The sequence below is a fragment of the Nipponia nippon genome, unplaced genomic scaffold, assembly GCF_047370975.1.
Source record: "Nipponia nippon isolate SJK-2023a ecotype South Korea unplaced genomic scaffold, ASM4737097v1 scaffold_1, whole genome shotgun sequence".
NCBI classification, from domain to species: domain Eukaryota; kingdom Metazoa; phylum Chordata; class Aves; order Pelecaniformes; family Threskiornithidae; genus Nipponia; species Nipponia nippon.
This window is the reverse complement of record NW_028262290.1, coordinates 112,307,502-112,331,495: the sequence shown is the minus strand read 5'-3', so window position 1 is coordinate 112,331,495 and position 23,994 is coordinate 112,307,502. Positions and strand designations below refer to the sequence as shown.

Sequence of the window (23,994 nt, the reverse complement as noted above, 5' to 3'; positions counted from 1 at the left end):
AAAAGAAGCTGAAATGTGCTGTACTCCATAGTTATAACCATATGGTATAGCAATCAGACATTATATCCAGTTGGTACTTGTTAGTGGCTACAGTGAATGAAGTCTGCAAGACACAGCTAAGAAAATGCAATTCTGATTCCCAGATGGATCAAAGTTTCTCTAAAAGTCATCCTTCACTGCCATATATTCAACAATGGAGTGTTAAGGGTTTGTACTGCTGAAGCCAAAGTAGTATTATGATGAAAACTTAACAATGTGCTTTCACCTCTAAAACCTTACTCTCCTTTTTTTCCTTTTGTACATATGATAAAAAGATAGGTACCTATGGCTACCATGGGTATCTCTTGCCATGACAGATGCAAACAGACAGAGTGCTAGATCAAAGATCCATCCTGCAGAGTAAGGAAGAACAGCTACATACACATTTTCCTAATTGTTCTACAATTCACATTTATATGTTATTTCCTGAGCAAAATAAGTTCTTTCCCTGAGTTCTCTAGGCATTCATAAAACACATGGGTCCCAGGTAAAACCCCTTCCACAAAACATCTGAAGATTTGGTTTTCTGGCTATTTTACTGATTACAATTATATTAGTCTTTCACTTACTGATCGTCTCTTTTACTGCTGTTTCCAATTCTCTTTCTTTTTGAGCCAGCTGAGTATTGAACTCTCTCATTAACTGCTTTAAGGTGGAGTTGTGCTTTAACTCAATGTCTTCTTGTTCACATCTGTACAAAAACGTCAAAAAATACAGTGAGGAAATACAATGTTTAAAGAGAGTGCGACCACAGTTTAGCAAGGTAGGAGATCTGGGAATTTCTCCAAAACTATTTTAGAACGGGATGGTTTTGAGTTATATGAATTCTGTGGGATTCAGGGAGGCTTTTTGTTCTCCTCCTATTGAATTTGCCTGGAAGGCGTAGGTGTTTCATTTAAAAAACAACCCAGAATCAAACCCTTCCAAAAGATATGGAGTTTTTGCTGAGGAAGGTGAAGAACTGGAAGTAAAGAATGTGCCGTATAAAAGCAGAATTTTTAGGGAATTCCTTGCTTGAGAAAACATTAGAGTGCTGAACATTATACCACAGTTTTGTGCAGTACATATTAACAATTCTTGGTATCATTTGAACATGAAGCTCTCAGTACTATGTTTTAATAAACTTCGTTTCCTGTTTGAGGAAAACAGAAATATATTTTATGTTCTGGCAACACTGAAAATGATCATCACTAAAACAAATCAAAAGCAGTATTACTTTGCCAAAAGACAAACCACTTTTTAAACCGATGACTCAAGTAGTGTCTTATGTGTTCATGAAGTGCAACTTTCAAGTAGCTCTTTTCTTGCTGTTTCTCTAGGTCTATTTAGTCAAATGACAGAAAAATACCAGTCATTATTTCATTGTTACAATTTGAGCTTTAAAAGAATTCTTGAGGTTTTAGTGGTTAAAGATAAAGCAAAGAAATGGTAACAAGACCAGGAACAAAGAATTTACCTGATTTTCTGCTCCATTTCTTCTAAGGACTCCTTCTTTACTATGTCAAGTTCCTGCTGATGTTCTTTTCGCAGAGTACGTAAGTCTTTTTGAAGATTATTCACTTCTTTGCGTAGTTTCTGTTTCTCCTTTTCAGTCTCTTCCAGTTTAGTCTGCAAGTCCTTCTGCTGGTTCTGCATATCACCTAGTAACTTCTGCAGCTCCAAACCAGATTTAGCCTTTTCTTCAGCATTTTCCTCAAAAGCTTTCAGACTGTCATTTCTTTCATCCAACTGTTGCTGTAAACTTTTTAGCTTTTCTTCGTATCTCAAACTCGTATCTTCCATCTCAATCTTATGCACTTCATTTTCCTTCACTAGATTATTTTCCAACTCTTTTATCTTCTGTTCTAAAGATTGACTGACTGCCTCCTTTTCCTGCAATTTTTTCTGGAAATCTCCAATTACATTCTCCATATCAAGGTGTTTTCGTTCTTTAGCTTTTAATTCTTCCCTACTGCTTGCTAAATCACCACCACAACAAGCATGCTCATCCACTAACAATGAGTATTTTTTGGTTTGCTCCTCAAGTTCTTTCCTGAGGCTTTGGGTCCTACTCTGCTCCTCCTGATGACTCTTCTCAACACATTCCAGTTTTTTAAGGAGTTCTTCCTGTTTGCTTTGCAGTTCTAGACGAGAGTAATTACTCTCTCGTTGTTCCTTTTCGTACTTCTGCAACAATTCATCTTTTTCAGTTAAGCCCTTCTGTAACACGCGCATTTTCTCTTCATATGTCTGTTGGACACTCTCAAGCATGTTATTTTTTTCTTGTTCTACAGCAGCTTTTACACACTCTACTTTTTGCAGCATTTCTTTCTCTAATTCTGTGAAATCTCTTGTTGACTTAATTTTTTCTTCTAAGGACTCAATTTTGGCCTCTCTCTCCTGCACTTTTTGTTCCAAGTCTCTTAACTGATTTTCTCTTTCTTGCTTAAATTGCTGTTCCTTTTCTTCCATCTGAGATATCAATTGCTTTTTAATAGAACCGATTTTTTGCTCTGCCTTCTTTTTCAGATCTGCCAGCTTAGTGCTGTTCTCTGCATTCAGTCTCTCTTCTAATTCTTTCAGTTCTTCCTCTTTGCTTTTAAGTATCGCTGACTTCATTTGATCAAATTCCCTCTCCTTTGCTTCAAATTCAGCTGTCAGTGAACCTATTTGCTTCTCAAGATTAAGCACTTTTTCTTCAGCCTCCTTAAATCTATTGTCCTTTTCAAAAGCCACCTTCTCTGCCTGCTGAAGTTGCCAAGCTATCTCTTTTTGCTCTGTGTCTTTTTGTTCATTATACTTTTTAAGTTCCTCCATCAAAGAATCATTTTCTGAAGTTTTCTGAGCAATGTGTTCTTCTAGTTCAGCAATTCTTGCTGTTTGGTTTTTTAACTTTGCAGTTAACTCACTTTCTTGCTTTTCCCTCCTGTTTTGCTTTTGTTCCAATTCACTTTTTAAACTATCGAGATTCTTGCTTTGTTTAGCCAGCTGCTCCTTCAGTTTATTTAGCTCTTCATCTTTTTTATTGGCTTCAGTATTGCTTAATTCAAGTTTGCTCTGCAAATCTTTAATAGTATCATGATTTTGTGTAAACCTGGTTTGTGCTTTCATCTTCCACTCTGACAGCTTGGCTGTGCAATGATCTACCTGGTCAAGAGCTGATGCTTTTTCTTGACTCAGTGTCTCAACTTTGGATGATAACTCCTGCACCTGGTTTAACAACTGCAACCGATCCTCTTGATGTTCCTTGCTTAACAGAGACATGGCTGCTTCCTTCTCCGTTAAACTTACCATGCTTTCAAGTCGAACATTAAGGTCATTAATTGTTTTGTTGAGAGCAGAGATCTCAGATTCTTTTTCCTGGAGTTCCTCCCTCATTGAGGTGACAGCATTGATATTTTCAGATAATTCTTTCCTCAGCTGTGTTATGCAAGTTTCTTTTTCTGATGCTGCTTGCTGCTGATGCCCCCCTTCTTTTTGCAGTTGTTCCTTTTCTGTTACAAGTCCTTCAATGTCAGCTCTCATGGACATAATTAAATTGTCCTTCTCTTGCAGCTGTTGCATTGACTTTTGCAAAGAGGTACTTGCAGCAGAATGATGCTCTGTTACTTCTCTAAGTTGAGCTTCTAGTTCAGGAATCTTACTTGTTTTAATTAATACTGCTTCTTTAACTTTTGCAGTTCGGCGCTCGCAATCTGCAATTTTGCATGTTACTATGCCAATTTTTTCATTACATTTTTCAATTAATTCATTGCTTTTCGTTTGCAATAAAGCTTCAGCATTCTTCCAATAAGCATCTAACTGGGCTGCAAGTTCTCCTGACTGCCTTTTAAACTCAGTTTCTTTTAGCTGAATTGCCTCTATTTTTTTCTCATAATTTTCACGATCTTTATACTGAGAAGACTGCACAATTTGGAGTTTCTCTTCAAGTGTTTTCAGTGTATCAGCCAGCTCGGTAATTTTGGCTTTGTCCTTTTCTTCAACTGCTTTCTGCTTACTGAGCTGTTCCTGAAGTCCTGACTGCTCTTTCAGGGACTGATTAAGATCACTTTCCAATTTTTTCAACTGTGTTTTCAGGTCACTTTCCATATCTGACAAAGAATTCACCTTAGCCACTGACTCCCTTAGTTGTTCTTGCAATTCCTTCAGGGACTCCTCCCTTTTCACCTGTTCTTCCTTCAGTCGGGTTATTTCTGTTCTGGAGCCCTCCTTCTCAGCACTGAAGGTGGCAAGTTTCAGCTTCAGGTCTCCAACTTCCTGCTCTTTCTCTTGCAGTTCCATTTCATGTTTTTCCTGGAGCTCTTCAACCTGCTGATTGAGTTTCTTTTCCCAACTCTGGGTAATTTCTTCCAACTCCCTCCTATGAGCCTCAGCAAGACTCTCTAGTTGCTCTTTCTGATTAGATTCCAGTTTTGACACGGCATCATTGATTCCGGCTGAGCTGGCATGTGCCATTTCCAACATTTTAGCAATGAATTCGCTCTCTTTCTGACTGAACTCCAACTGCTTGTTTTCAAGCTCTTTTTTTAGTTTAGCTTCCTGCTCAGCAAGTTTCTTTTTGAAAGTTTCTTGCATATCTTTTGATTTCTGTTTAATTTTCTCCATTTTGTTCTCCTGACGTTTCATTTTACTTTCATATTCTCCTTGTAAAGCATTAATTCTCTCCTCTGCAGTGAACAGTTTCTGTTCAAGTTCTTCCACTTGCTTGTTCTGTAACTTCTTCGTGTGTTCAATTTCATTTTCCTTCTCAGTTAGACTCCTCTTTGTCTCATCAGCCTCTCTTTGTAGATCCTTCAGTTGACATTCATATTGGTGTGTTAGAGAGGTTAGTTTTTGTGTATTTTCATTGCTTTGCTCTTGCAAATGCTGCTTCAGGTCATGTACCTGAGAGATGTATGCCTCTAACTCATTCTTGAGTTCATTCAGCTGGGATTCAGTTCCTTCTAGCTGCTCGCTAAGTTGCAATTTTTCACCTTCAAGATCTGTCAGCTTTTGTTGCAGCTTTGCTAATTCCTCTTCATGAATCTTTGCCTGCTCATTAGAAGTACTCCGATGAGACTCTGAAAGCTCCCCTAGCTTTGCAGACACCTGGACAAGTTCAGCCTCAGATCTTTCTGCAGACTCCTTTAGTTTCTGTTCATGTGCTTTTAGTTCCTCCAGATGTCTGTCTTTCTCCTCCAATAATTGCTTCAGTTTGTTGAGTTCCTCTTTAAGTACCTTCTCAACACCTTGAATAGACATTTCATGCTCTTTTAACATCATTTCAACCTCTTCGCTGTGCCGTTTCCGCTCTTCTTCCAACTTCCCTTCCAACTCTTGCTTTGCTTCACACACTTTACTATTCAATTCTGAGAGCTCTTGTTCTAAATCATGGCGTATTTTTAGTGCTTCTGATAGCTCAGAAGACAGTGCTTCTAATTCTGTTTGTTTCACATCAAGTTTTTCTAATGTTTTTTCATTCATCTCTTCTATGTGTGCACGGAAAACAGTTTCTTTCTCTTTCAAAATGGTATCTATCTCTTGTTCTTGTTTCTCTCTCATTTTTTCTATTTCAGTTACTTGTTGTTGCTTTAAGAGTTGAAGTTTTTCTGTCCAAAACTTCTCCTGCTGCTGTTCCATGTTCTCCAATTCTTTCTTGTGTTTTTCGACTATATCATTGATTTCCTTATTGTGCTGCCTTTTTTCGGACTCCATCAGAGTACTTAATTCCTCTGACTGCTTTCTGTCCTCTTGAGAATACTTTGCAAGAGAGCTTTCCAGTTCAAGAATCCTCTGTTAGAGAATACAGTTGTAAAAGAATATGAATATTCATAAGGTAACAAGTTGATTAAATTTAAAAAAAAAAATCTCACCAGGTTCACATAACTACAAGTCACTTATTCCATTATTTTTAGTCAATATCAACTTTTTATATAAGCCTTCCATTCACCTAGTTTGTTCTCAACTTTGCTTCCATTATGGAGAGTTAGTTATTTAATAAAATGTTTTCTATTTCACTGCAGCAAAAATAGATACAATAAAAACTTGGAAAGAATTTAACTACTTCAAATAAAATAACTCACGTGATATTTATGAGAGATACATTCACATTTTCTTATTAAGCTAAAATACCAATGCATAGGATGAAAGATATCAGGAGTCTACATGAGTATTATGGAGCTTTGTACATATCTATTGATTTACCTTAATTCCACCTCTCATGGAAACGCTGCTGTAAAGTTAAAATGCTTCTATAGGCAAAACTTCCAAACTAATATTTGAGAGTGGTGGAATAATGTACAAACTTGCATTAGCAGATAATATAATCTTACCCATTACATAAAGCAAAGGACACTTCAAAAATTTAAGCAAATTTTTTACTTACTGAAGTATCCTTATAAGTGTTTGTATGGTAGCAACACCCAGAAGTTAACCAGTTTAAAGTTTAACTCTCGTGCATAACATACATAAAAATTATGCAGATGGATACAAATTCATATCCCATGCCATGATATAAAGCGAAAGTATTTCTATATTTTGCCATCTAATCTTGTAAAAAACCTAGGGGCTACAGCATACCATAGCAATACATTAGATTTCTGTCACTATAAGCAGCATTGTGAGATTAAAACAACCCCATCACAATAAATCCACAGTATTTGTAAACCTGTCACAGTTAAATATATACTGAAAGGAATTCTTGTAAATGTTTACCCTTTTGGAATCTTTACTCACAGTTCTAAAAGTCTCTACTTCTTGATGCATCTCCTGAACTTTCTTGTCACAGTCTGACTGTATCGCCTTCTTCTGCAGCTCTAATTCTTCTAAGGCTAGGGATTCTTGCTGCTCTTGTTCTTGAAGGGTTTTTAAACACTCGCTCTGATTTTTTTCCTGTATCAAAAATTACGGTTAAAACAAACTATAAATATAGTCATCACACCTTCAAAAACAGTATAATAAGATATTTACAAATCAGTTAATAGGAGTTATAATCACCTGTATTTTCTACATACACACACAGTTTGTATTTCATCTGTGAAAACAAAATTGTTATACACCACTTCCATTTTCTCTTCTTGGGAACCATTTGTCTTCTACTTCTCTTTGTATGAAAAATATAATGCAATCCAGACTTTCCTTTTGGTTTGTTTACCATGGTTAATTGAGAGTAACACCTTAGAGGAATAAAGGTCTGTCCTCACTTGATTCCACTGCTAATGTATTTTTAAGCTTCTATTCCTTATAAGTAAAAAAAAAAAAATAATAACTTGAGAAACAAGTAGAAAAATATAGTCAGGAAGGGACTGTCAAAGCCCCTCAGTCCTAGTCACCAACCATCATGGAGGAGCACAAAAGAGAATCTACTATTTGTTAGGTAAAATTATATGATGATCTAAAGTGGATTACAGCTTATGAAAAAGAGCAAAGAATCCCAATGATTCCTCCCAGCCTGACCTAGAAGAAAATGCTTTTCTGAGGTCAAACACTATGAATAGTTAAGCCTGTTCACATAACACAATGCAACCAGACATAATGATACCAACACTTTTCAGATAACAGCCTCACTCTTTGTACCTCTTTTACTTTAGTTGCTGTGGCTGATTGTCAATGATCCAGAGGAAGAAATTAAAAAAAACCAACTCTAACAAAAAGAGTTTTCAAAAAAAGAAGTCTTTCCCACAAGATGCAGCTGTTAGTGAGCAGTGATAGTGATTTATCATTATTCAGTCTGGATCATTGCAGCTGCTTTCCTTTCATGTTGCTGAAGTCTCTGAGCTCTTTGACTTTTGGAGGACACTCATATCTTTGAGCGCAGAAGGACTCTCACTGCAGAATAGGGTCAGATTAAGACTTCTAGTCCCACCTCACATTTAGAGAAATGTCTTTCTACACATTTTAGGGATACTTACAAGAGCTGCCTTCATCTTCTCCTGGAACACCTTTTCTTGGGCCTGTAATCTCTCATTTAGCTCCTGGTCTTTGGTAGCCATTTCTTTTTTATGGAATTTTTCTAGTTCAGCAACACGCTCCTCTGAAGACTTCTGTGAATCAAAGTCAGAAAAAACTACTTTCAAAATATTAAATAGCAAACCACTTTGTATTATTTCTGAGTAAGAAAAGCAGTGAGACAGAGAGAGGAAACCAGAACCATCTCTTTGCTCCCTTTGAATAAGTAGCAATCACTTGGAGCACTTAATATTAAGCCCTGACAGTTCTTATTTTCAAGGTTGAAGTTATCCATCTTCCTTCTCAAGTCTTTCACAGTTCTTCTGAAAGAAACACCACATTTTCTAAAGACTCTTCTACCAAGGCGAACTTAGTGTTTTCAGTTTCAGTTCAAATGTGATAATAAATTGAAAAAGGAACTTCTGTCTGCAGCTTTCCCTGTATTCTTGTTATTCCATGAGACAAAGTCAAGTGGTGATACTCAACGTAGACAGCTCTCTACAACCTACACACGTGCTTTATTTAAGAATAATGTAATGCAAGTCAGTCAGCCCCCTAAAGCATCAGTGTATTCTCGTAGAAAAATTAACAACATCAAATGTCAACACAAGAACTGCAATTTAAAGGTGTTCAAATTTGCAGCTTTGCAAGGCACGCGCAGTACTCCTGCAATTCCTACCTGAATATGCCAGATGAAGCAAATCTTAGCAATTCTTAACTAGGAAACAGGCTGGCAACAAGTTCTTAAACGTTTACACATACTGGGCTAGGATAATCATTAAAAGTACTTAGTATTAAACCCCCAAATCCTGGTGGAGATGTGTGAGCTGACTGCCATTAATTTCTTCTTCTTGACTCCCCTTAAAGTCTCAAGTGCACTTCTAGTAAATAATTTTATTAAATAATGTAATGAAGAGTAATACTGTTTGTTTTTACATGCCTCTAACGTACTGATTTTAAACTGTTAAAGGAAAAAAAAAATTCTATATGAGGAGTTTTCTATTTTGTCTTAAGTAAATGTTTAATCCCAGAAATTAATTTTTATAGAATTTACTAAATAGCAAAAATTCTAGAACAAAGTCTGATATATTAACATATTTTACAACTATAGTTTAATTGTAATTGAATTATTAGATTAAAAGCCAATAATGGAGGGTGAGTTTCAGCTTTTACCTTCATAATCTCAACCACCTCTTGTTTCACTCTGGTTAACTCCCGTTGAAGATTTACCCTCTCTTCCTCACTTGCCTTTTCTACTGCTTTGATTTTTTCATCCATTTCTGCCTGCAATTTTTTCCGAGCTTCCTCTGTCTTTTGGGCCATACTCAGAGCCCTCTCAAGCTCTTCAAAAGCTGCAAAGAAAAAAAAAGTATATGATAGTCGAGAAATATCTATGTGCCTTGACAGAAGAACAGAGTTCTCAGTAACTGTAAATTACACAATTAACAGAAGAATGAACTTAGGAATCCATCAAGAATTCACATGGGTTTATTATCTAGAAAGGAAAGAGAACTGACAAATAGCTGTGGATGTCTTCCAATACATTCTGTAGCTTCTATTTATTTCCCTAAAATCACTATAAAATACAAAAACCTATATAAATAAACTATGGCTGCTCTTCTGGCTGTATGTGCTGAATAACTTTGAAGAAGAGGAAAAAAGCTTCATTAAGAAAAGGCAATTCACAAGTTGTTCTTCCACTAAAACAGCAGACAGAAGCATATACCAGGAATGATTGCTATGCAAGTCAGTTTTTACTGAATCATGAGAGAGTTCTTCCTGAATAGAACACTGAAGTATAATACCAGGCACCTTATTTACCTAAGAGTTGTTCATTTCAAACTGTACAACCTTCTCTTTGAACTGTGGGTTTGGTGGAGTCCATACAGATGGCTTTGCTGATTTCATTATTTTCCTATTTACTTTTAATGTAAACTACTATCAATGCAATTCAGAGACAGTGGAAAAATGCTTGTGTGTTAGGAAGACTGTCCTGTGCTCCTAAACTTTGCAAATAAAATGTAAGGAAAAAATATTAAGATTTGCTCCCAGAAAACTTGAATATCTATAAGATCTTTCAAAAGAACACTCCAGCTGCAGTGATGAAATTTATTTATGTTTGCATAAGATGCACAAGTCTGCTGAAATACATCTTAACTTACAAACCGGAAGCAATAATTCCACAGCTTCTTCCCATGCTAAGGAGAAGTATTCTGACATACTTTATTCACTTCACAGATGATCATTCAGATATAAAAAGAAAGCAAATAAATTCCTATGTTGTGAGCTGTTTTTTTTTTTAATTATTATTAATATTATTCAATATGAGTATCTGAGTTCCTCACTGAAACTGATGGCAGAATCTATATAGAATATATATACACAAGACTAGAATTTGATCACTATTAGGGAAATCTCTTTTCCTGAATAGATCATGAATGTGGAAAAACCCCTGCTGCCTATCAAAGGAAAATTCAGTCTCAGAACAGTCAACTATATGGTTAATTTTTTGCATAAAAGAACTTTGGCAAAAAAAAAATATCTGTAAAATTCAAAATCACAGTGCCAGTATCAAGACTGTAATTTATCAGAGCACAAAAAACCTAAAAGTATATTATTCTACTATACCCTGGACTACTTGGATACTATTCTGGGAGCAGTCAGAACAAAATAATTTTTAAAATGTTATTTAGTATGCTAAGCTTTCTTCCACTTAGTTCTATCCCAAAAAGAAAATCATAGTAGACACACACACACATCTCTGGGTTCCTTGCTTCACCGTTACTTAGTAGGTATTCACAGCAATTCTTGTAATCCTTGTTTTTTTGAAACTATCTTTAATAACTTTCAGGTATGAGTTTGAGAAGTGAATAATAATTTCCACTCCGCATCTTCTGATAACTTTCAAAACAGAAGCTTTTAACCACAATCTACACTTCTGAGGCAATGCTGCAAATATGTTTTCAAGTAACTTAATTCCATAAAATTGCATTCGCCCAAATTCTGACCTTTTGCAAAATTTTCTTCTGCTTTCTGAAGAAGCCTTTCTCTACTCATGACAATAATCACATTTTAGGGCAAAATAGGGTTGTTATTGACCCTGGCAATACCAAAGCACATCATCATATCCACTTTTTCACTCCTGGTTCTACTTAAATAATAAATATTAAAACTCATTACAAAAAAATTAAGAGCACTAGAGATTATTTCAAAGAGCAAAACGGTCTAAAACATAATGCAAGCACAAACGAGGCTTATAGCTCCTTACTTTCCAAGCACAGTTCTTGACAGTCCCCATCAAGGCATTTGCCACCTGGGACCCGCAGGACTCAAGTCCTCCCCCTTTGCCACCCCCGGCACAACTTGGTTATGAACACAGCCTGCACAAGTGCTTTTGGAGAATGGCACCAACTTCCCTGATGCTCCGCTCAGCCCTAACAAAAGCACGTACAGCCAGCAAAATTGGCCAAGTCCTTCAGTATTACAGCATCATAAATGGCTTTAAAAAAAAAAAACCAAAAACAAAAACCAAAAAATCCAACCCTACAGACCTTTACAAAGTATAGCTTGAAAATAAAGCCTGCAAGTAAAAGATTAAATTATTTCACTTTGCCGTACACATTTTCTGATTCTTGTTCTGAGCAACATATACTTTATTTTCATTTCAGAAACCTGTTACTTCTGCAAAAAGAAAGAGAATGCATTTGCCATAGCCCACAAATCCGCCAAAGAGAAGATCCAGGTTTACACTAGGATTGACTACTGATATGTAATAGCTGAGCAACATGCAGTACGACAGCTGCATCACCGTAATCGCAAGCAGGATGCTAATACAAAAGCTAGACAAAAGCTGATGGATAAAACGCCAAGGGGGTATGAAAGCACAAAGAAGCAACACTTCACAGAAACACACTTAGCTCTCTAAAAGTTAAATTATATGCATCTCAGGCACTTTTAGTACTCAAGCAAAACAGAACATTTTTATTCAAAGTAGTTAATTCTAGTGTAGCATGACACAACCAAGTTTCAAACCAGCAGGGGGCTAAACTATCATCAAGTAGACAGAACATGGTCTAAATTATTATTATTATTATTATTATTATTATTATTATTATTATTAATCTGTGAAAGATTTTAATTCTACTGTGGATAAAAGCCTGGAGTAAAAGTCCATGGTTTTATCCAAATACAGCTATTCTAAATGCAAAGAGTAAAGGCACTGCCTGTGCTCTTCCCCAACCAGCAGAGCTACTGTTGAGGGAACATCTTTTAACCACGGTACTGGTTAAGTGAAGACTCACAAGGCACAGTGGCAAATCAGAAAGAGTAACAAGCACACCAGCAGAGTCTCAGGCGAGTCTTGCAAAATCCCATTCCTGTGACCAAGCCAGACAAACCGGGAACCTTCTTGTTCAGTATATAAATTAGACACAAAAAAAAAAAAAGCCTGAGCAGAATTTAAGAAGTGCAAGGTTGCAAAACTGATTTATATAAAACGTGTGCTAGAGAGCTGAATGCTTTACATATACTACTCCAAAGAACCAGTCTCCGTTCCCTTCGCCTTGCCTCTCCTACCCAGTGTGACAGCAGTCCATACTGCAAAGACTTCTTGCTTACTCTCCCGGTGCTGCAGACATGTTATCTTCAACTATAGTGCCATCTACTGCTGAAAATTGTGAAGAAAGCACTAAACAGGAGGGATTTACATGTTTTCTTACTGAAGACAGAGCAGGCATCTTGTCAAAACTTTGAGAAGCAAAGGTTGAATTCCCTTCCTATAGTTGATTTGTGCATCGAGGCAGGATTTTAAATGCATAGTCCAAGCTTTTTGTTTCTCTGTAGAAAGGTGCAAAGCATATGTTAATTAAGCTTGCAAAAGAAATGTCGCCTATAAAGAATGGCAAAGTAAAGCAAAATGAATTTGCTTTCTAAGGACTTTTTTGTGTTTAGTGTACAGAATACCAATAAGTCAATAATCTGCATCCTGAGAAGTCAGAAAGGACTTATGCCAAGTAGTCTCAGGAAAAACAAACTTCAGTTTACTGGTAAATTTACAAATAGCTTTGTTGAAGTAAAATGTAAATATTCTATGTACATTGCAAAGCATTAAAAAAAATCAGTTGCAGTTACTTCAAGTAAAAGTGCCTGAGAAGCACAGAATTTACTTTTTAGAGCCCAGTTCAAGCACCCAATGTGTGATGTAAGAAAAAAGAGCCCTTACCCCAGTCCTGTTCATACAAGGCTTGGGAAAGGCACCATGATTCACTTATTGGCATGTGTGGATGCACAAAAACAAGATGCACTGTGAGATTTCAACATAATATACCTCTAACTACAAAAAAAATGAACTTCAACTGGGGAGACCAAGTTACAGTTTACACAACACGCACAAAATAAGCATACATAACTTTTCACTATTTCAGTACACAAAAATGCATTAACATTACATCAAACACTGGAGCATTTCACTGAAGTCACTGAATTACAAAGAAAAAAGCCAGACACGTAACTCTAGGCAAGTTAAAAACATGAAGTGGGAAAATATACCACTTTTTAGCCTACAATACAGCACTATGAAAGTAAATTCCAAGTATAAGTGTATTATGCTTATCCTTCTTTTGTCATAACATAAATGAAATTAACATTTCCACAAATACCATATTCCAGGAAGTCAATTCTTCACTAGATCATGATATAGAACAAGAGAAGTCTAGAATTTAAAGTCATCTCACCTTAACTATCCAAGAAACAGAACGTTAAACATGTTGACCTCAAATACACAAAACTGCCAAATTCTTAAAACTGGTACAACTCAAAAGGTTGTCACCTGGAAGTAATTTCAGGCTCTCCCAATATTGGCGGTGGTTTTCTCAAATGCCTGAACAATTTAGTTCAACTGTATTGAACTACACTTCGATTGTACGTCACAACTGTTTTGGAATGCATAAAGCCAAGGAAGTAAATAGGAAAAATCTAATAAAGGTCATCTTACGATTTTGCCTACCTTAGAAGCAGTATTAACTAATTTTCCAAGGGTTCCAACATTTATACATGCATGCTTAACAGAGTGCAAAAATAAATGCACTCAAAGGTAAAGTGGATGCTTATGCACCATAGAAGTTACCAAAAGTACTTTAAAATTTCATTTAAAAGAGAGCATATTTAACACACAAATCTCTCCCTAGAAAAGTGTGGTGTACTCAACACATTATTCGTAAGTGAAATTAATTCTCACTACAATAGTTAAGTTTTCCAGCTACCCAGAGCATCATCTCTAACCCATTTTCAACATCTAGCTACACAAACCTGAGGTAATTACTGTATTAACCATGTAGATATTAGTTCTTAATTAAGAGGTTTCTACTGCTTCAAAAAATACTGTATCAAACAACTATGACAATAACTTTGTATCTACAGAAGTATTAAAATATTCTTCAGCTTTTTTTTTTTTTTAATTATGAAGAAAAGCTTCCTAGTCTCCAAGAACTGAACAAAATCCAACTTGAGCAGGACTGACTTACTTCTGAAACATGAATTGCCAGAGCTAAAAAAAGACACATGCAACCTGAAAGGGTAGGAGAGGAGGGCACCTAATCAAAAGGTTTGTTCCTTTCACAAGATGGATGTTCAAGCTGCTTTTCCGCATTACAGCAGAATAATCTACCTAAACTAATCTTTAAAATTGAAAGTTCTGATCTAAATCTACGTAGATTTAAAATAAACCCCTATGAACTGTATTGTTTGAACTTCTCAACACTTTTTAGAGAAAGAAAATATGCATAATGTTTTATGAAAACTAACCACATCTGAGCTTCTGCCAAAAGAATGAACTCTTGAGAGACAGCAAACTAAGTTCTTCTAAAAGAATTTTGATAGATTTAGTGCAAAACAATTACACTGGTTTTTAAACAAAGGTGGGGCGGACTGACCTTTTAACTTGGTTTCAAGCAAACGGAGAACTGCAAGCACACATAATTAACGTTACCCAATTTCCATCAACAGCAAACTACAGCATGTAATAGTTACATAACCGCTAGGTTCCAAGCCTGAAGCGAAAGGAATCATCACTGCTGTTTCACTAAAAAGAAATCAGAAATGCTTCTGCTACAATTATTGAAAGAAAATGCTTATTATGGTTGTAACACATCCTTTTGTTTCTACTTCTTCCCAAGCTCTTATACACTCACTGCTATGTTTTCTATGTAAAATACTGGTGGCATTATAATGATAATTTATAGATAGTCGCAAGTTTCCCTCCTGAAGTTATACCAGCACAAAACTCTATCAATCTTTTCTCCTACAAATGGGAAAGTATGGCTGCCCTTCAGCAGTTTCCTTTCTGACTCCAGTTGAATTGATAACAGAGACAAAGCAGTCACAAGCATCCCTAAACTCTGCTGACCAGAAGTGAAGTTAGTAATGACACTAGCAGGGGTGATATGTAGAACATTAGGAAAAAGAGCATCTCTTAATATCCATTCCAAACAACAACTGATGAAAGTGCAAAAAGACCACGCTGAAGCTTTCTCATGTTTAAATGTGAAAGCTAATAATCTCCAGAATTTCTTACCAGCTTTTTCAGATTTTTCTTTCTGTTCTTTTAATTCCTCGCCTTTTGTAGTTATTTGTTTGATCCGAGCACGCAGCTGGGCTATCTCCTCCTCCTTCATTTCCAATGTTTCGTGCATTTGTCGCTTTGTCTCTGCAATTACCATGCCCTACGGAAAAGGTCCTTGTGATAAAAAGCTAGCAAATAAATAAAACATATAGCTAAAACAATTTCAAGCCAGGACACAATCTTGTCAGGAATAAACTTTAGTCTATTACTATGAGACCAGAGATCATGGTATTTTTCTATGTCAGAAAAGAGAAAATACTAACAAAAAGAAGATAAGAATAGGATTATTTTGAAGAGTAACCAAAATTTATCTAGTGGTGAGAAGAACTCCTCCAGCAACTAAGGACCATCAGAAAACTTCCTCCTTCTGGTACAGATACTTTTCTTTGAAATACGCATTCTGTAAACAAACCAAAACTAAAAGCATTGTAGTGTGTGTGTGCTTCTCATCAGAGAACATGGACATATAATGACTGTTAATCATGTTGCTTATTATACCACTAGAAGTTACTTCAAGTACCAAGACTGCAATTTAAAAAAACAAACAAACAAACAAAAACCAAACAACCACCACAAAAAACCCACAAAACACTTTAAGAAACAGAAAAATGAGAAACTCTTCATATTCTTAAGAAACTACAGTTACTTTTCCTTCACTGGTCATTTTTTTAATTAATTTACATTGTATCTCATCTTCATTAGTGTTTGGGTGGGTTTTTTGTTTGTTGGGGTTTTTTGTTGTTTTGGTTTTTTTGTTTTGGTTTTTTTTAAAGCTGGCATTGAGGAGTGTATTCAGCATAATTACTCCATCCTAAATAACATCATTTTGCAGTATTAAGTATAACCTAACAGACAAATACCCTGAAGTATCTGTACAATAAAATTCTCAGGCAGCTAAATTATTTGCTTGTTAAAACATAAACCAAACCACATCAGATGACTAAGAACAGTTTCTAATACCAAGAAGCCAGATATTTTGAGTTTTAAAACAATCTTCTTCAAAAACTACAGAGGGTTTAAAGAAAATTTTTTTGTTTACCTTGTCTTGTTCTAGCTGCTCAATTAAATTTTTTGCATCACGCAGCTGCGTAATCAGTTTAGTCTTCTCAGCCATGTGAAGGTCCTAAAAAATGACCCCAACCACAAGTTTAAAGCACTGCCATCTGTAAGAAAATACCTTCTGACTAACAGCTTAGGTTTGACTCTTACCCTGCATTATGCCTTGGAGGAAGAGCACAGGACAGAACCCAGGGAAATTAAAGTAGGCAGCTTTAAATTATTTTTAAATCTCCCAGCGCTAGGCTGCCTCATGGCTTCCATAATAATTCAGATATCTGAAGGCTTTGTTACAGCCTCCGCAGTTCTCTCATGGATGTCAGACCTGCTACAGTAAAATGGGCAAGAAACAGGCCTAAGGCACCTGCTCAATTACCTGCATCTCGGCTTACAAGAGGATCTCAAAAATGCAACATGCTCATTACTGGCCTTGTTCTGGAAAATGTCCTTAAAATGCTCAAGTCTTTCAGAGCGCTCTCAAACCGGGCTAAGTGCTCAGAGACCATGACAGAGAAGAGAATCCGATCTCCAGAACTGAAGCTGAGTACAGCTATACTTATCACGTTTTCACATTTCCATTACTATCAGCCACCTTACTTTTACTCCACACTCTGCATTAATAACCTTAAAAGAAAAATTGAGCAAAATAATAATTTAGCTTTGGGACTGCACTTATGTTATCTTCACTATATTGTGCTCTCCACTGTCCTGCCTTCCTGTGTTTTCTGTTCATTTACAAAACTGATGACTCTTCCACTATGTCTTAAAGGCTTAGCTCTCTTCCACTTTTCTCACTTTACCTCCCATCTTCTGTGCTAGGACAGTCTTTTCCTCACCCCAGCTTCCCACAGCTACTTTATTTCTGATACCATTTTGATGATTATTCATACAGTAAGGTTTCACACCCTTCTTTACAGCTTTTTGAGTAATTGCTCAATGTGTTCATTCCAGGTGGGTTTTGCACCTTTAGCTCCAAAAAAGTACAGGGACAGTTTGTTTAACGGTCTGCCCTATTAATAAATTTTGGAAATACTGGAGTTCTTACTGTGTTTTAGTAGCTACCCGTAAAGTTAAGAGCATTTTCCATACCTTCATTTTCTCCAGTTCCTGAAGCCTCTCTTCTAACTGTTCTTGAAGTGCCTCTTTCTCGTTGGTTAATTGGGCACAGCGCTCCTTATGTGACCGAATCATCTCCTTACAACGTTGCAGCAAGTTCTCTTGGCGCTTCACCCTCTGATTAAGAGTTTCCAGTGTTTTAACAGAATCTTCATTACCCTCTACAAGACAACGTACCAACGTTATCATATGCACACCGTTTCCAAAATGCAGATCTGCATTCGTCATTCACGTTGCGGGTGGCCCACAGGCCTCTGAAGAAAGTCATGCAAAGTCTGCAAAACCTCCTAGTGACTACTGTAACTGCCAGAAACACGCTACACATACACAGAACAGTAAAGACAGTCTTTCAGCCCAAATTATTTTACAAAACCCCAGTTACTAAAGAAGCTTCGAAAACAAACTATTATTTAACAAGGTTTTCTATGCAATTAAAAAGTCATCATAATTTATAAACCTGCCTGCTGCTACTAACAGAATACTCACAAGCAGGAAAAAATGCAAAGCAAAGCAAATCATATCTTTCAAGTGCCAAGCACATGGATTCCAGCTTTCCCAGGGCTGGCTATGACATTAATTCTAAAATAACCAGGTTAGCAATACTATATTTGGCAGAGTAAAGGCCACGTTTAGCATCTTTCCGAGCTGTACTCCTCTCTGTGTAACTAGCACATTGGGTAATATTTTACTGTGTGTTCTGCTCTGATGCTCTGGAGGCTGTAAGAGTACTTGGCATGAAAACAGGATCAGACAAATTCAGAGGTTCAGTTCACGACCATAAGTCTTACACACTATAGTCCTGAGGCAGACTCCAGCACAGGAAACATCTTGAACCCTGATTCTTAGGGACCAGATACTTAGGTTATTTCCTAAGCATTACAAAAGACATGATACTGGATAAAAAAATCTCTGATCTAACCCCTACATCATCCTAACATACAAAAGTCATGGCAGATGCTGAACAAAGATCATTTCAAGATGCATGTTCACCTCTGTCTGAACCCTACCTTTTATGAAGGATACCAATGAATGACACTTTCATTATATATCAGCATTATAATGTTCCTTGCTTAGTAATCAAATATACACAATATTGGGAGTCCCATAACTCAAATAACCTCCTGATGTGAGGAACACTTAGATTGTTCAATAGCATGAATATCACAATTGATCTTTGCTTTTACATTTTCCTGAGAAAGGAAAAAAAAAAAAAAAACAAACAACCAAACAAAAGAGAGAGACTGGCAGCTAGTCTCCTCTCCAAACTCCAGGGATAGGTCCTTGCTTATGGGGGACAGAATCTCTTAATCCTATTAAGCAGGCATAGTAACAACCCCTATCAGCAAAAGCAATAATTACAATACTATCATCATTATTGACAAAGGCAAGATGTGTCAGATTTGAATTCTTATGAAAATTTAGTATCTTAGAAAGGTTATCCTGTCCTCTAGCTGCCACGCTGTTTTCAAAAAAATTGTCTCCTTCTAGAAAATATATCCTTCCTATGACATGTTCAGCCCCAAGTATTGTTACTCCATCATAGATAAAAGCAGGCTTATTCCCCAAAATTCAAGATCTCTTGAAAAAGTTGTGATACCTACCATTGCTTCCTGGTTCCACAATATTTTCTGTACTGATTTCTTTTGTTGGACTTTGAACTTGTGGTTCAGATTGGATATTTGGATCAGGCAATTCACTGACTATCTGACCATTCTGTAACCTCTGTTTCAGCAACGATACCTAAACAAAATGTTATTTTTGTTAAAAAAAAAACAAGGATTCTAAGTAGATCATGTTCTCATCTTCAAAACTAGAGAGAGTTAAATAAAATTGATATCAGCAAGTAGAGAAAGGAAAAATCTGTCTGAATTTTTTTAGCACTTTTTAAAATCAGAATTATGTTTCCAGCTAACAAAAATAGTATCATTATAAGTGGAGAAACAGAGGCCAATTAAGCAAAACACATAAATTTTGCCAAAGCAATTTTAGCTCAAACATTTGCTAATGTAATTTTCTTGATAACAAATATATTATAAAGGTATTTAAGTGCAGATCACTCATATTCAACGTGAGTGAGATTTTACATGAGGTATCCTTTACCACAAAGACGCACTTATTTTCTAGATAATCATAAATTCTCAAGAAGCTTTACAACACTGCAGCAATTATAATAAAACATGGACATGCATTATAGGAAATACCTAATTAAAAAAAAAAGGTAGGAAGAGCAGTTTTAAAGAACAATTGTCGGGAAGGTATCTTACCTGAGTTTGCAGGACACTAATAAGTTGATCCTTTTCTTCTAAGGAAGCATCAAATTCCTCTTGGAGATGTTTCTTAGCTTGTTGATCCATCTGGAGCTCCTGAGAATCGCAAATAAATGTATCTCAAATGAAATGTGAATTTAAAAGGCTTATCAAAATATTATGAAATAATATTAAAAATACCTCTTCACAGTTGTGATCCCAGAATACAACCATAAAGTAGATATTTCTTTTACTATACAACATTCCACACAACATAATAAGAACATCCCATTATAATACCAGCATTAAAACAGCAAGAGTCTAGATCTGATGAAAAATTATCAAGGATTCTTTCTTCCTAAACATAAGTCTGTTGTTTTGATCACTTCAAGCCTGCTCCTGAAAACTGTTTTCCACACATTTCTCCTGGAAGCTGAAGACTGCACTTCGGTAAACTAGATTCTTCATTTAATAACCAGATTAAGTCAACATAAACAGCAGAAATGTACATTTCTGTTACACTCATTCAATATGCCAGCACTCTAATAGGATGAATGCTATTTATAAGAGTGGAAAGTTAGCTTTTTTTATTCTTCAAATGTGTCTCAAATGAGAAAGCCAGAGAATGCCAAAGAACTTAGCTATGTGGCTTCACTTGCTACTTACTTGCATTCATTTGGCTGAACACCTTTAGAAACTTGTAGATGTTGCCTAAATGCATTAGTAGGATCTACATAACCTTATAAAAAACTGCCTTAGGGACGTTTCTTTGATTTACTTCCTATGCTTTTAAAGTTTAAATATTTTAATTTCTTTAAGTAATTATTGTTCTAATAGAAAATAAATGTATTTAAAGTTAAATTAATTAACATCTAACTGCTTATTGAGAGAATCAGAACCATACTCATTTCATGCACACACTGTGAATAATTTCCCAAACCTGTATTTTAATTTTTAAATTTATATATTTGCTTCATCCATCTATATCTTCCCAGTGATGTACCCCAGGAAACTAATGCTTCTATGACAATTATTCTGCAAAGATCACTTGTATAAAAGCAAGCATCACCCACAAACATGGGTTCTGTTGGCCAGGCAAAGATAGAGGATGATAAAAAGAGAAAGAAAGGAGGAAAAAACAAACAAGAGGCAAAGCACAGGGCACTGGATGCTTCCTGCGTTGCTTTCCTCCAACTCTGAATCTGGCTTTTATGCTCTCTTGCTGCCCATCCCTTACCTCCAGCAGTGAATCCCGGTGGCCATAGCTGAGCCGGATACCAGCTTTGAGAATGCAGCTGTGTGAGCTGAGCCTGCCCAGCCACGCACAGGCAGGACAGTGCTGGAAGGCACCACTGGGAAAACTATTCCTCTCTCTTCCCAAGTAACTATATCCACTTTTTAACACTGCATTGCCTCAGGTTCTCAACAGCTACTGATCACACTTTTGCCTTGTGCTTCTGAGCTTTAGAAGCAATTCCTTCCAACCAAAGCAAAGCAGCTCAGTGCAAGAACAAGTGCCAAAGCGGTTTACTGAAACCAACACAGAAATAGTTGGTTTTGGATCCCAAAGTCCCTTCTGATCCTTGTCTGAGAAGGAGAACGCCAAAGACTGCTTGAAGACTGCTGTTGAGGAATTACTCTTAGCAGGAAAAAACTAAGGTAAGTAAAAGACACATTGATTTCCAGGGACTATTTCACACTGTCAACTTGGCCTCCAAGGCGACTTAATTTATTCTTACATGGCCCTCTTACAAGAAACTTGTCTGATTCAACATATTTATGGGGAAAGTGGACTGTGTGATGAAGAAAAGGATTTTTGAAATTAATTTCTGATAACAAATTATTACATCAATGAATGATCTATTTTGTACCATTTTAGCTTCCATAATGGAAACGTACCGTTTTATTTGTAATTTTTCTTTTAAGTCTGTTTTACCTAATGCTATAACACTTGGGCTTCCAAAAGAGCAAAAAACTACTTTTTCAAGTTTTTCATTTAATAAAAAAGAATTTCAGTGTTAGATTTGAAGGAATCTTTAAATCTACAAGATTGATAAGAATGAACTTAATTTTTACACCAAATATATATGTACAAATGTATATATATAACTCAGAAACATATATAGATAACTTTTATAGATATATGAATCAGAAAGACTATGACAGAAGAACTGAAAAATAAGTATGCACATGTCCAACCCTTTTTCATAATCAAAAGCTTTAAGTCTGGTGCATATATATGCCTTCCAAACTTTACCAAGTACCAATAAGCTGGAAAACTAAACCTACTGGAGCATGTGGACATAGACTTAACACAGAATGAGCTTCTCTCATTTGACCTTGTAGTGAACCATAAAAAAAAAACAACAAACAAAACAAAAACATTGGCAAGCCACTTCTGTCAGTAATGCTGTGGGTTTTCCCCTCCTATGGGCTGACAGTTTACCTTAGGACAGGGTGACAGCCCAGGCACGGGCTCTGGCTCAGACGAGCACAGCACACCCGGCGCTCTGGCCCACTGTTCTCAGCTGCTGGGGTAGAAGCAGCATGGATCTGAACCAAAATGCTACTGCTGTGGCACACACAATTCACAGCCTACTTACCTGGATTACATCCTGCATTGCTGAAGGAGAGTGCCCAGCAATTTGCCACTGACCCCCTTTGAAATGAGTGACTGCCCAACTGGTGGCACAGGGGCAGCCCCTTGCCAGTAAGCATGAGCTCTGGGTACGTGCAGGTCCGGATGCTCAGTTGCTGTCCCTCGCCCTCAAGGGACCAACCCTGGCCCCTGTCTGCAGGCGAGACGGTCGACTGCCTGGAGCTAGTCCGCCTTCAGACAAAGGTGGGACCTTGCCATGGTCTGATGGCTCTTGCAACCTCCACGCCAGCGCTGCTGCTCAGCATGGCACATGCCAAAAACAGGAGTGCAGCACAGAGAAAGCCCGTGGCTTTGAGCGAGCTGGTACCCAGCTCCCAAGCAAGGTAGGAGCATGGACAGAGAAGGCCATGCACACCTGTCTCCAAACCTGATGCTGCACTGGCTCTTGGGGCAGTTAAAAGGCTTCAGCTTCACATTCTGCTTCACCATGGTTTGACAATATGGCTTTCTGAACTTGCCTTTTTAATTTGCCCTGCCCAATAATTTGTACACGTCTTTTAATTAAGCCCAATGTGTTTATTATCAATACCAAATACATTAGAGCTTCTCCTTTTAATTTCACTATAACCTAAGGAGACAATAATCATGACACAACCTACCTGATTTTATGACTAAAATCAAACTATACTGCAAATCCATAAAAACAATGTAAATATTATAACAAAGATCAACATGAGCATTTTTAAAAATTTAATCCTAAATTTTTTTATTGATAGTCATTAAAACCTTTATTAAAAAGTTCCTATTACTTGTATTTTACCTAACATTAGTATTTCTCAATGCTAGAAGAGCAACAAATTGCACAGGGACATCTACTGCTGGGCTCAACAACACTGCAAGAACCACACACATTTCTACCTATTCCACAATGAATAAAAAAACAATTCAGTCACTACGATGAACTGCTCTGTCTTAGAGTATGACAATCAGCTGCTGAACACGAAACACCAGAGAAATAACCCCATATAAACAAATGAAAACAAGTGGTAAAAAAACTCGTGTGCAATAGAAAATATTTTGTAAAGTGAACAAAAAAAAATTCAAAAGTTAGGCAGAGGAAGATCCTATGTATGTGTGGTATAAAGTAAATATTCAATCAATAAAGGAAATTACCTCTCTCAGTTCTCCAATTCTGCGAAGTGCTTTATCCTGACTTTGACTCAGAATGCCCTTTAAAAAAGGAATAATAAACATCAGGTGTACTAAATGTAACTTTTATATATAAAGTATAAATACATTCATAGAATGTATTTCAGCAGAAGAATTAATGATTTGTATTTCTCTTTCAAGTCAAACTTGATGTGTAAGTATTTTCATAAACTGCCAACTGTGGATTGGCAATCTACCACCTGAAT

General features: G+C 36.5%; 1 protein-coding gene across 6 annotated transcripts in view; it reads right to left on the bottom strand.

Moving 5' to 3' along the window:
* The window catches only part of GOLGA4 (golgin A4), a 71,108-nt gene that overhangs the window by 20,886 nt on the left and 26,228 nt on the right, over positions 1 to 23,994 (bottom strand). For 5 of the 6 annotated variants that reach the window (XM_087767301.1, XM_087767309.1, XM_087767316.1 and 2 more), the window contains 11 exons: positions 23,753 to 23,809; positions 19,999 to 20,097; positions 19,336 to 19,474; positions 17,708 to 17,895; positions 16,602 to 16,685; positions 15,515 to 15,662; positions 9,118 to 9,296; positions 7,908 to 8,039; positions 6,733 to 6,888; positions 1,496 to 5,790; positions 609 to 730 (listed from right to left, as the gene is read on the bottom strand). In XM_087767301.1, coding sequence (XP_087623427.1) covers positions 609 to 730; positions 1,496 to 5,790; positions 6,733 to 6,888; positions 7,908 to 8,039; positions 9,118 to 9,296; positions 15,515 to 15,662; positions 16,602 to 16,685; positions 17,708 to 17,895; positions 19,336 to 19,474; positions 19,999 to 20,097; positions 23,753 to 23,809 — 5,599 coding nt within the window. The remainder of the gene's footprint in view (positions 1 to 608; positions 731 to 1,495; positions 5,791 to 6,732; positions 6,889 to 7,907; positions 8,040 to 9,117; positions 9,297 to 15,514; positions 15,663 to 16,601; positions 16,686 to 17,707; positions 17,896 to 19,335; positions 19,475 to 19,998; positions 20,098 to 23,752; positions 23,810 to 23,994) is intronic. The other variant, XM_087767321.1, reaches the window with a different exon arrangement.